A 13,064-nucleotide genomic window follows, 5' to 3' on the forward strand; every position below is an offset into this window, starting at 1 on the left:
AAGGCAGACCACCACTGGATGGATGGATGGATGGATGGATGGATGGATGGATGGATGGATGGATGGATGGATGGATGGATGGTCATTTTGTTTATGATCCTTTTTATAATTCAGATTACAATTTACAGAGAAGAAATTAGAGCTCTTTGAGACGACACTACTGACATTTTTCTCATACCTCATTCAGCCTTCAGAACACAGCCATGTTTTTATTGTTACTAAGAAGCTTTTATTTCTCTTAAATGCCCTTGGCCAGTGACACAGCCATTACCTAGGAATATACTGTATCTTCAATTTATATTTTTGTTAATACAACGTTCGAACCAGACAAACAAAGAAAAATACATTTTCAATGTGAATACCATGGATACAAGCTTTTTATTTCTGCTGCTGAGGTGAAGGATTTTAGCAAAGAACTTTCAAGCTGCTACCTTTATCATTATTAATGTCCTACAGTATACATGGAGAGCTTTTAAAGTTATATAAATCTAATTATTAAGAAATCAGTCTCTATTGAGTTTCAAGAATATTTTACCGTGCAGAAATTCAAACAAATCATCAGCATGCCTGGATTAATTAGTAGCAATGTTTGCTATGTGTCAAAGTAAACAGAATTTTATTATACAGTAATAAAACAGTCAGCTGTCCTTTAGATAACAGCTTCCTGCTACTAAGTGGAATATTGAAGTATTTTATTGGCAGTCCTTTTATTCATTAAGGTCCCATTCTTTATTGAAAATATACAGTTGAAGGTAAAGTGAGAAACAAGTTTAATCATAAAACCGCTTTCACTTTTTAGAAGAACTTCTCACACTTATATTTTTGCTTCAGTTTCACAAGTGCCTACAGTTGAGAATTCAGAATGTTCTTTCTGCATTTTTCCATCTGTTGACTCCTCATCACACAAGCTCTTATAATAAGGTCATGGCAACAATGTTTTCTCTATTAGTGTGTAGCACTACTCAACAGTTCAACTTCTATAAGTCAAAGGTAAAGCATCAATTTATTAAGGCTCTTGCTTTTTCCTTCATTTTCATAGCCTTGTAAATATATGATAACATCTAGAATATTGACTAATAGTTGTTTTTTGCACATGTGTTATGATCCTTCCATGCTTCTTCAGTTTTCATCAGTGTTTGATCAATTCTGAGTTTTAATTGTTCCTAAAGGTCTTGGCATATTCTGCTCTCTGTTTATCATTTTAGTTCATCCTCAAGAGGGTGGTTAGTCTTTTTCCCTGTAGTTTGTAGTTTATTTGTGTAATTCAGCTTCCATAGAATTAAATATTGATCTCCCCTCAGTCTGCCTGTTTGGGGCCACAGCGGCTCCTGATCCTCACCTGCATCCAATTTATATCAATATGTAAAAAAGTTCAGTAAGTAGCACATTAAAAGTAAAAGTTTACAACATGGGTGCTTGTGATGCAAAGGATTTTAAATAACAAGTTAATCATATATGGAAATGCATATGGACATTTAAGCAGAACACTATTGTTTTTTTAGTTTTGAAAGCATTTTTAGCGATGCATGCAAAGTTTAGACCTAGTCCACCTTCCTGATAGCTCTCGAAGAACCTAATGTCCTAGATGCATGCAATTATCCTTTTAATTAGCAATAATGAGTTTGTGCATGCTGAAATAATGAGCTGAATCGTGATATGTGTGCAGATCTTAATGTGAAGCTCATCAAGATGTAACAAGCTCTGTCAGTTAATATCATTAACTGTCATGTTATATCTCTCGTACTATTAGACTGAGAAAGTCCAGTTAGGCAGTTAAAATGTATCTTACCTGTTTGTCTGTGTTTGTTGGTGTGGATAGTGTGTGTATGAGTAAAAAGGAGAGAGACAGACAAAGTTATAGCTATAGGGCTGGAGACCGTGAAAATGTTTACAAGTGCAAGTATAACTCTTAAATACTCAAGTACAGTATTGCAAATGTTAAGGATGATACCTAGATTCCATAAGTGCATTAGATTTATGGCCACTTTCTAATATCTGATATTTGTAAAGCTTTTGACTAATTCCTATTTATCTGTTAGAAATATTTAGGATCAGCAGAAATGGTAACTTGTTATTAAAATGGGATTTCTCATTTTAAAAGAAACACAAAATGATTTGGAATGTGACATTTTGAAGACACTAGCATAGTATACAGTATCAGGAATTGGTACTGTTAGCAAGGTTAGCATGATAAAAACACTGTGCACTTTCAAAAAAAAAAACACCCTTTAAACTAAAAGACATTCAGTATTTCCAAAATAGAGCATGTTCTGTGTCTTTCGGATTTTGAAAGCTCAAAATGGTAAAACACAGCAACTAGGCTTACCCATGCCTAACTATCTCTCGCACTCTTAATGCCGAAATAAACCTCATATATCTATATCAGGTTTAATGATACAAAAGTGTCCAAATACTTTTCCTTTTTCATAGGCTATTAATCTGAGTAATTAATTAATTCAATTCAAAGTAGCCTCTCTAATACTGGTAGGGTTGCCAATTTTCAGAAATAAAACTAATCTACGCCCACCAAGGCTTTGCAGAGGGCTTGACCACCATGATCCTTGTTGCTCCTCCCTTATTGGCTGGGCGGCCTACAGCAGTGATATATTTAATGGTATAGCGCTGTTTTTTGTTAAGGCAGTGATCAAGAATTTAATTAGTCATACAAAAAAGCTTAAAATACTTCCTGAAATGTTGCTGCAGTTAACTCTGCTATTGCACAATTAACCCTAGTAATGAGATACTGTGATCTACCACATCACAGTATAACTAGCATCAACATGGGATCTGTTTGGGTGGCTTGTGCAATAATGACCTTTTAAAACATATAAAAAATGTTAATTATTGCATACATGCTGTCAAGTTTTATGAGACACTGTTCCATGTTGGTTCAATATGGGACTCTATCTCATTTCTCACCAAAATTTTTTTTTTCTTTATTTTACTGGGTGGACATCAACCCTGGACACTAGGGCTCATCTAAGAAGAATTAAAAAATCTGAAAGGTTTATACTTTTGTGTCCAGCGAATTGGCGGTGTCAATTTATCAAAAAATATGTAAGATTTCTTGGCTTATAACAAATGCAGTTATGTTTTACTTTAAAATACCTGATAAAGGTTTTTTTAATACCTTTCTATGTTGAAACAGGTGCCTAAACATTGGAACACTTATTTTACTTTGTTTCCAGATTATATTGTTGTCAAGTAGGATCAGGAATGTACACTCCAAATAAAATTGAGAAGGACAGAAATGTTAATGATATTTTGCACACCACCAAGGAATTCTTTATCTTTCATAATTCTTTCTTTATACATGACTATATACATGAAATGCTCAATGTTAATGCAGGTATTATGCTTGGCCACACAAAGGAAAATGATCAAGAATGTACAATGAGTAGTTCTATAGCAGAATGTTTTACCTGTGGCAAGTTAACCAAAACGTTCCAAAAAAGATCTTTAGGCTTACAAAGGTGTCAAACTTGTATATAATCATAGAATCAAGTCAAAAATCAGTCATGTCAAATATTTAGATCCTTGATCCTGACTGCTTTTACTCAATTAGGAAATTAATATACATTGAAATACACTTAAGTAAAGTGATGAGTAGACTTTCTAAGTAAGCATTAGCAGGTCATTTTACAGGTAACAACAAAATATTTTAACCACATCATAAGTCTCATTAAAGTGGAATCTTCACAAATGAGCAAAGTAGGTCTGATCTGATATGACATCCCTTGTCTGCTATTATCCCCTCTTGTCTGCCATTCAAGTTTCCTTGAATGGAACACAGGAAATAATGTTCACACCACAAGCAGATCTGTTGCATCACTGATGTGTGATTTTTTCCGAAAGCTCCGTGGGGTACAGCTGTTTTCCCAGAATACAAAGGCAGCAGCATTACAAAGGGGACGTGGCGCACCTTTGGCTGACAAAAGTAGCAAGAGCTGTCAGCCACATCACTCAAGTCTTCCTTGTACCCTCTCAAATGCTAAAATACAGCCACTCTGAACAATCCCCGTGGATTTGAAAATAACACTGGCTCATGTCTGTTGGACAGGCAGCTTTGAAAATATTTTATACATAATCAGGTTATTGATATAAAGCTGTTATTAGTTCCAGCAGTTTAAAGGAGGTAAGATACTGCTTTCATTTCTGGAATCCACTGTAACTGGATTGTCACCTGGCAAACAAGCTTACTTTAAGCTACTTCTTCGTGCTTTGTTGTAATGGTGGGCCGCTAGCCAAAAAAACTTAAATAACGTACTGGTGTCACATATGCAAGATGTTTGATTGACATACTCTTAGCCAATCCACTTTTGACAGTAGGCAAAATAGGCTAATGTTTTGAAGGCACCATCATAGCCGGAGTTTCTGTATTTTTTTTTATTTTTTTTTTGTCATAAGTGCAAGAATGCCATCCTTAAATTAAGTCATTTTAGATTAATCTGGATATTTAATTTCTGAAAAAATCCTCTTTCATACCTTTAAATTCCATCACCTATAACAATCATAATACTTTTGTAAAATAAACTAAAGCTGTGGGTGAATTTATAGAAATTATTTAACACTAAACATAAACTGTGTGCCCTATTAATGGAGATTGATGCTTAGCATGGAATCTGAGGGGCATAGATCACCTGTCATATATTGTGGAAGTGACAATATGATAAACATGGCCTCACTTTTTATTGTAAAGATTAGTTATATCTAATTTAGAAGGACAGAAGTGTGTGAAAAAAAAAACATTTGTGAGTTTATTCAAATGTTATGTTAATTGGGATGTTTATAATACCTATAGCACCCTAATGAAAATTATTAGAAACCCCAAACTGCTTTTGAGACTCACGTTGGAGACTTGGCTTGTCCTTATTGTGCTAGCTCCAAGAATGAGAAAGCAGCATCCATTTTCTGCCTTAATGAAGTTAGTGACCCTCTGAAAGGTGACACATTTACCGCCAAAGGGATTTATACACTCTGGTTCCATGACTCCAGTTCAATATGGAGGGAACAGATTTGGCTCCACAGGGCAGTCCAAATATACCCTCACAAGTTATACTGTGCGACTCATTTTCAGATGCTGCTCTGATAATTAAAGCTGGCACATAGATATTCAATCCCTAGAAGCAAAAACCTAAAAGAAAGAAGGTTTTGCACCAGCTTTCAAGAAGCTTAATCACTATGAAATATTATCCCAATAGCAATCGATTTTGATTCAGATTTTGTATAAAAGTTTTGTTTTGCAAGGAACAACTGTTTTGTAAGGAAAAAAAAATCAGTGTAAAAGATCTACATTGGGTGTGTGTAACTGTGTGAAGGAAACAGTCTATACTTTGTGCCAGGGTCTCAGGCTTCTTAATTATTTATAACATTCTTACTTATGCAAATATACTAAATAATTTCTACATGACAGCTTGAAGCTGGGGCCTGGAGGAGCAGAATGATGTTTGAATGAGGACCTTTCTTTCCTTTGCACGGCCCAGGAAACATAACACTGCAGGCTCTGGGTTGCCTTGGTGCATACTGTTTTACATTCTAATTATCTACCATGACAGCCTTTATTGCTAAGTCTCTATGCTGAGGCCTCATCCTAGACTCATTCCACATGTGATGTCAATGTTGGGATAATGAGAAGAGATATTTTGAGTCCTTAGCCTTGCACATGGGTTTAATCATTTGTTTTGTTTTTTCTTCTCCCCATGCAGGAAACATAAATGTTGGTTCCATCTATCTTAGATTGAGGCGCTGAGATTGTTTGTCCTATATAGATCCTTATATATTTTGTTTACCTTTTCGTATTTTTCTTTATTGCTTTACTGTCTTGTTTTTTGCTATTCCATGTGTTTAATATTTCTGAAGCAAGGCAATTTATTCCTATCAGTGTTTGGTCTCTGAGTTTTACCATATTTGTTTCAGAGAAATCAAAAAGGCACTGAGAGTGATTAAAATAAACAGTGCTTTGTTAAGATGTTCATTAAGTATTTAACACACTACAGCCAATCTGAGACACAAACAGCGAGACATATTTTTTCAAACTCTAATTAAGCTACAGGGAATTCATTGCATATTGTAGGTAAACAGACAGAGTCGAGGGAATACCGATGGAAATTAAATGCTCTGCTGGTGTTTTTCTCATTACAAGATGAAATGAAACATTTATAACTGACTTTCATTTTACTAAAAGGCTGACATTTTGTGGGTCAACCTCAGATAGACTGAAACTTTTTTTCTTTTTATATTATGATTCATGACTTCACTTAATGTACTGACTGCCTTAAATCGATTGATTCAAACTGCTCCCTGCGGAAATGGCAAACTCATCAACTTTTTATGAACTAAATATATTTCTGCTGGAATTATTGGCATGTATTTCACACAACAAATCAGTAATCACCCAAGAAATGCATACATTATCTATTTGCAGTTTTTAAAAAAGCAGTGCAAAATAATAAAATAAATAGGAACTTTGCAATTGCATTGCGTTTTACAAACACTAATTACAATAGATAGAGATGTATTTGTAAACATTTTAGTGTTTTAGAATAACCAGGATCATATTCTTGATGTTGAATTAATTTAGTTAATCTAATAATCCTATTTAGTGAGTCATTGACAACAGTCAACCAAATTGACCAAAGTCAAACCAAATAATTGTAAAAAAAAAAATAATAATTCCAAAAGTAAAAACTCACTTATAGCCTTAGGAATTGATTATGGCAGAATCAATATTTCCATGAAATCAATAAAGTCATGAATTATAGCCCCTATGCCTCTCTTCTTCACAAGAATTCAATGCTGGAAAAAGACAAAAACATTTTAAAAGTTGTTGAAAGGTGGCTGCAGAACATTTGTAAAAGAAGCCAAATAAAAAAAAAAAAAAAAAAGATTTCCAAAGATCATTACATATATCATGGTTTAGGCCAAAATAGCAACTGTTGTCACACAAAGAACAAAATATTATTACTGAAGTTCACAGGTGATAAAAAAAAGTGTATAGTAATGGTAGACTTTATGCAAATAAAGGAGAGTTGAATTGAGAAACTATCATAATATACATATAAATATACATTTTACTTCACAGTGTGGTGTAATATTTTTTCCACAACAACAAAAGGCTGTTCTACAAATAATTTAATACATTTGTTTAACCTAGCTATCTTCATTGATTATGAACTATGTCTTCTTTATTTATTGCACTTTACACAATAGGAAAAATGATTTCCTCTTTAAGGCCTTTTCCATATACTCTATTGTGATTTTTTTATCTGAATATTCTTTTCTTCTTGTTGATTTTGTTCTTTTGCAGCCATTGAGGTTAATTTGAAGAAAGCTCTCGCTGAGGCTTCAGAGACCTGCACCCAGGAGTGTCTAATACTGGGCCACTCTGACAGCTGCTGGATGCCCCCAACCCTGGCCCACTTCCAAAGCCCTGGAACCAACAGCCCCACCTCTACCCCTACTACCACCATCAGCGCCGCAGCACTCCCATCCTTTGGCTTTCAGGGAGTAAAAGCCAACATAGGCGGCATGGGGGTCATGGATGGCCGCCACACTCTGGGCAGGTCTGTGCCCAAAAGAGATGAACTAGACAAAGGGTTCAGCAGGCCACAGTTCTACAACACCCTAGACAGACACTGCAGCAGTAAAAAGGAGGACCCAGTCAAGGTCATTCCACTGGCAAGCTTCTCCTCTCCTGGGCAGCACACTCCTACTGGTGGCAGCAGTTCTTTCTTAAATGAGCACCAGCTGTAACTCAGAGAGACAGATCAACCCCAGATATAGATGGCTTGAGACTTAACAGTTGTTACACGTTCATGCGTGTAGAGGTATGCATCATTTCAAAAACTTTGATCAGCTCAAGCTCAGTTTTACCAATGAAATAACTGAAAATTAACAGAACTACAATGATGTTGTTTAGACACAATCAAATGGAATCAATCCAACAGCTCATGCATTTGAAAGGAAATGAAAGTCTCAACCCATCACATCCTTGTATTATAAAAAAAAAAAAGTAGTTCTATACCAAAGCTGATTGATGACAGAAAAACATTTTTTTGTGTTTGCTGATGTCTGTTCAGTAATAAGAAAAGGGGACCTATACACCTTGAACTTCATGGGCCCAGCTTACAGACTCTGCCCTAAAAGACCAATTCCTGGCAAAGATGCAAATGCAGTACTTTGTGTAATGAGTGAGCTAAATCTGGCTAAATGTTAATTATGAGCTCTCGGTTGGTGGTGTTTCTGTTCAAGTTCTAGTGAATTATTGCTCTTGATGTCAAGTGAAACAAACTCCCTTGGCAGTGAAGGATGTTGTTACCCAAGTGTGTTTCAGAAGTCTATTTTGGTCAGGGGACTGCAGAAGGATTAAAAAAGAATGATACATTTACAAAACATAGGATAGCATAGCATATCTAGGCCGATAGAAGACTCATATATTGATATTTTGCACTCTAACTTTTCATCACAGACAAGAAAATAAACAAATTTTTAAAATAACACAAACAACCTGCTCTTGCAAAACCCCTTTCTCACAATGTTGTCCTTAAGGTGATTACAGCATCTGCTCCCAGAATTAGCGCAAAGTACCTTGATATTAAAAGAGAAAAACAGATACACTTTGGAAATATAGCTTTTGTTTTGTTTTTCTTCTTTTTATAAGTTTTGCTGCTCAAAAACTCTTCTCGAAGACATCTATTGAGGCAGTTTTGGATTTCTCAGCCTAATCACTTTGATGTGTGATCTTCATTGTGAACCTTATTGTGGTTAGGAAGCTTAGAGAGATTCTGTTAGTAATCCGGTAATACATACAAAGGCAGAAAACAGGTGACAAAAGCTCAAAGAATGCCTTTTCCTACACTTCTTTTGTTCTGGTGTTATTAATGCCAGCGTTTCAAACATCAGTTGCTATGAGTGGGTGAGTTTATAAGATCAGTTTTTACATTTTGCTGGTGCTAAAAAAAAAAAGATCACGCTGTTAGAATTTCAACAGCATCAAAGGTCTAACTAAATTGTTTATATTCGTGTCTTTTTGCACTTTATATTTGAATATACATAGGATTTTTTTTAAGAGGTGCCTCCTGCAGGTCATCCTTCACACTGTTATAAATTGCATCTCTGGCCAAACATGCAAATTTACACTGATTATAATAACTAGTTCAGACTACCTTGTAACAGATTGGGTGCAGCATAATGTATTGCTACAAAAATAAGAAACCTTGCTGACCGTACTAGCCAGTTGTCAGCTTCATCAGGTATATGACTAATGAAATTCACTTTCATGTAGCATATTGCAAATTTGGAGCAAACCTAAACCTAATGTATTGCCATATGCTAAAGGGGAGATGTGAGGTAAATTATGTTTGTGTGCTTTTCCCTATTATCCTCACTTAGATAATATCTCTAAATATAAAAGAGATTTATCTGATATTCCCTTAAATGTTCGCTGAAGAGAACAATGTTTCAAGGATAAAGGGTAGGTCAATTTCACCTCACTCAATTATAAAAATAAATGGAATTCTAAACAGTCAGCTAAGTTATACCCTCCTATTCATATCTGTTTGAAAAAATGTCCTCATCTAAGAACCCAATTTCAGCAAATTTACCAATACTTTTTTCCATCTTGTTCTAATTTCCCCTCATCTTCCATTGTCTAGGCAGACTGAATGGTATTTCTAATGCATTTTTAATCAAAAGGATCGCATATCAAAGGGAGCATACATCATGATGTCAGAGAAAACTGGGTTTTTTTTCACTATGCCAAATGAAGATTCAACTGCACAAATCAGAAACTTGCAACATTTATGCAAAAGTTCCCTGCTAACCTTCATTATCTTTTAGTCTCTTACCACCATCTTATTTGCTTTGTTAAATACTTTTGACAAAGACTAAATTATTTAATAAGATCAAGGTTTATTTTGCAGGCAAGGATCCTAATAATCTGATTTTTTAGTTTCATTGTTAACAGATACAGTATAAACAGAAATATGTCCCTACAGCTGTGCCTGCAACCTAAATAGAGAGACAACACTCAATTCTCAATCTAGTCAGTGCTCAAAGATCATAGGGAACAGTAGCTCAAGTAACTACTCATTGCAAACAAGGTCTGTGAAATGCAATGCCTGAATGCACAAGCTGGTGAACCTTAAGGCAAGTAAGCTACAGAAGTAGACAATGAGTGGCAATCAATCAACAGAACAGGAGGTTTAGGCTACTATTCCAGAATCAGACATGCAGACATTTATTGGAAAACATATGCCTAGCTGAAGTATCTAGATTTGAGCTGCAGCATTGAGAGGATATCTGTGTGAACAACATGAAATCATGCACATGCAACAGGTATTGGCTGCTGGTATTGGTGTAATGGGGAAAGGGATATTTTCTAAAAACACTACTGGCCAATTAATAGTAATTCAACAGTGGTAAAATATCAAAGCCTACCTGACTACTGTTAGTCACACTGTACCAAGCCTCAGATAGCAGCTTTTGTTTAGTAAATGCACCAAATCGTAACACCTAAATGGTCCCAGTCTGTTTTTTGTTTTTTTTGTACTTGACTTCTAGCTTCTATCTTGAAACTATTTCAGTTTAGACCAAAAACTCTGAGGAATGTTCAAAATGTATTATTGAATCTATCCTATAAGAATTTTGGAGGCAAATGAGGGGTGTCCTATCCATTACTAGTTAGGTGAAATCAAATAAGTAGTCAGTTAGTGTATATCTGGTATATGTATGAAATTATCTTAACATCACACTGTAATTACATTTTCATAGTTTAATTGCTATAAAGTATCACCTGTTTCAAGTACAGTAAGCACAAAACACACAATTTATCCCGTTTTGCCTCTTGATGCTGCAGTGTTGCCATAGCCAACAGTGAAATAGGGGCATTGTAAAACAATAGCATACATAAAATTATGTGGATTTCAATACAAACTTAAATTCCTACTTTTTTTCCCCCCTAAAATCTGATGTGTGGTTTAATTGAAGTGTTCCTATATTTTAAGTGATTGTTTTATTGATTATTTAAGAACTAAAGGCATTTAATTTAAACGTTCACTGTTATTATTTTTCAACATAAGAAAGATCTCAGGAGGTAATCTATTTCAAGATTGCTTTGTCTCTTGAATTACTGGAGAAGTCCAAAATGGTCACATGGTCACTTTGCATGATTCTCCTTTCACCATTCCCATAATGTTTTTTTTTACATTTCAATGCAAACTGAAAACAAAAAAAATATTCTAAAAAAGAAAGAAAATGGCAAAGTCTTGCTTCCTTTTTCTAAATCCTTGTTAAGAATGAGTGTTATTGATCGCCATGTCAACTCTGTGTCATAGTTTGCATGAACTGTTTGGACTCTGATGAGACATTTTGATATTTGTGGACTGCGTGCTTCAGGCATCCACATATTTAGAATCAGTGTCTGTGTAGATATTGACTTCTCTCCCAGTTCCTTTGCTTAATGGAGCAAGAGCAACGTTATACAATGTACACATTGAAACCTTGTCATGTTACCATACCACTTATACCTCTAAAGATTCACAAATTTTAAATATCTATACAGTCAGTTGGTCTGGATTTAAATTGTACATAGCAGTTAAGCTAAGGTACCGGTAAGTGGTTGCAAACTTGAAAGACTTAAAGAACTGACATTTACTTTGTTCACAGCAAGCAAACCATGAAAAACGTAAGTGATGAGATGACAATCTCTGTTGTAATATAAATGATCACATATGCATAATATACATGAGACTGAATGTGTTTATAGGTGATCTTATGTATGTGCAAGAGAGCATGTCTCCTTGCAAGTGTGCTAGTAATATGCAAATTTGCCGGACAATTTTAGGTACAAAATGTATCTTGTATAAAAAGAATATAAAACATGATAAAAGACTTTGGTATATGCTTGTAAATTAGTAATGTGTGAGTCAGGTAAAGTTTGCTTTGAGAGAACGCTTCAGTGCTTGCCAGCAAATCTGTATTAGTCCATTAAAGCTATACAGTCTGTGTTGTCATGCCTTTGTAAGATATTCCACTTAATTCTATGAAAAAAAGCTAAACTTGTATATGGTTAAATGATTTTTCATGTCGATGAATTTTAATTGAGACATTAAATATTGAGACCTTAAAGAATCCATTGTTTTTACTTTTTGCTTGCTGTTTCTGTAACGAATTGAACGAGAGGACCTAAAGACAGCCAGACAACTGATAGCGACAGTTTATTAAAGGTGGACTGTGGTAATTTGGGGAAGAATCAACAGTGTCTGCGACAGGGACCTCTGGGAGCAGAGATGAAAGGTTAGTGACCTAACCTTCTCACAATCCGGGAATTGACTTGTAAGTTAGGCCGAAGCTCCAGTGACAGGTTACGTCTCTGGTGATAATCTCCTTGATCCGAAATATGATCGGGGCGGAATCAGGGATCAAGCTCATAGGACAGGCAGAAAAGCAGCTAGTGTATAAGGAATGTGCACAAGGTCAGAGCTGGGTAATCAGGGTACCCAAGACAAATTCCAGAGGCAGGGTCAGGGCACAGAAACAGGTCACAGATCCAGATAATCCAAACAATCAGGTCCAATAGGGGTTAGACAGGCTTAGAGAAACCTGAGGAGAAACAGGACAAAAAGAGGCAGGTAGACAAAACTGAATCCTGGACTAACTCACCAAATGGCTCAAATAATCTGGCACTGATGTCTGTTCTGAGGACAGGTTAATTAGTGGCTGGTGTAGGTGTATCTGATGAGACTTAATGAGAAACAGGGTGGAGCTTGACAGGTGTGTAGAACAAGAGATTAGACCAGCATCAATGCCGAGATCATGACAGTTTCATACTGTTGGAGCAGATCTTTCTGACAGCTCTTGTTTGGTCTCCGTGATGTAATGTATTGTGGTGATATTTTGTCACTGTGATTTTCACATTACTGGTAAAATAACAAGTAAACTAAGAAGAAAGTGGGATAAAGCAGGTTTTGGCAAAGTCTTCAGGGACCAAAACAATACTCCTGAGAAAATCATTAATATAATGAAACCTTTATCGAAGCAAAAAAATTACATAGATATCCACCTAC

The 13,064-nt window shown here is 35.4% G+C and overlaps 1 protein-coding gene across 7 annotated transcripts in view; it reads left to right on the top strand.

Moving 5' to 3' along the window:
• Window positions 1-12,126, top strand: part of pcdh11 (protocadherin 11) — a 192,727-nt gene extending 180,601 nt beyond the window's left edge. For all 7 annotated transcript variants that reach the window (XM_038292607.1, XM_038292609.1, XM_038292610.1 and 4 more), the window contains one exon: window positions 7,307-12,126. In XM_038292607.1, the coding sequence (XP_038148535.1) occupies window positions 7,307-7,752 (446 nt within the window). In that variant the 3' untranslated portion in view covers window positions 7,753-12,126. The remainder of the gene's footprint in view (window positions 1-7,306) is intronic.
• Window positions 12,127-13,064: the final 938 nt, after the last annotated feature.

The sequence above is a fragment of the Cyprinodon tularosa genome, unplaced genomic scaffold, assembly GCF_016077235.1.
Source record: "Cyprinodon tularosa strain WSP-4 unplaced genomic scaffold, ASM1607723v1 ctg314, whole genome shotgun sequence".
In the NCBI taxonomy this organism is placed as follows: Eukaryota; Metazoa; Chordata; class Actinopteri; order Cyprinodontiformes; family Cyprinodontidae; genus Cyprinodon; species Cyprinodon tularosa.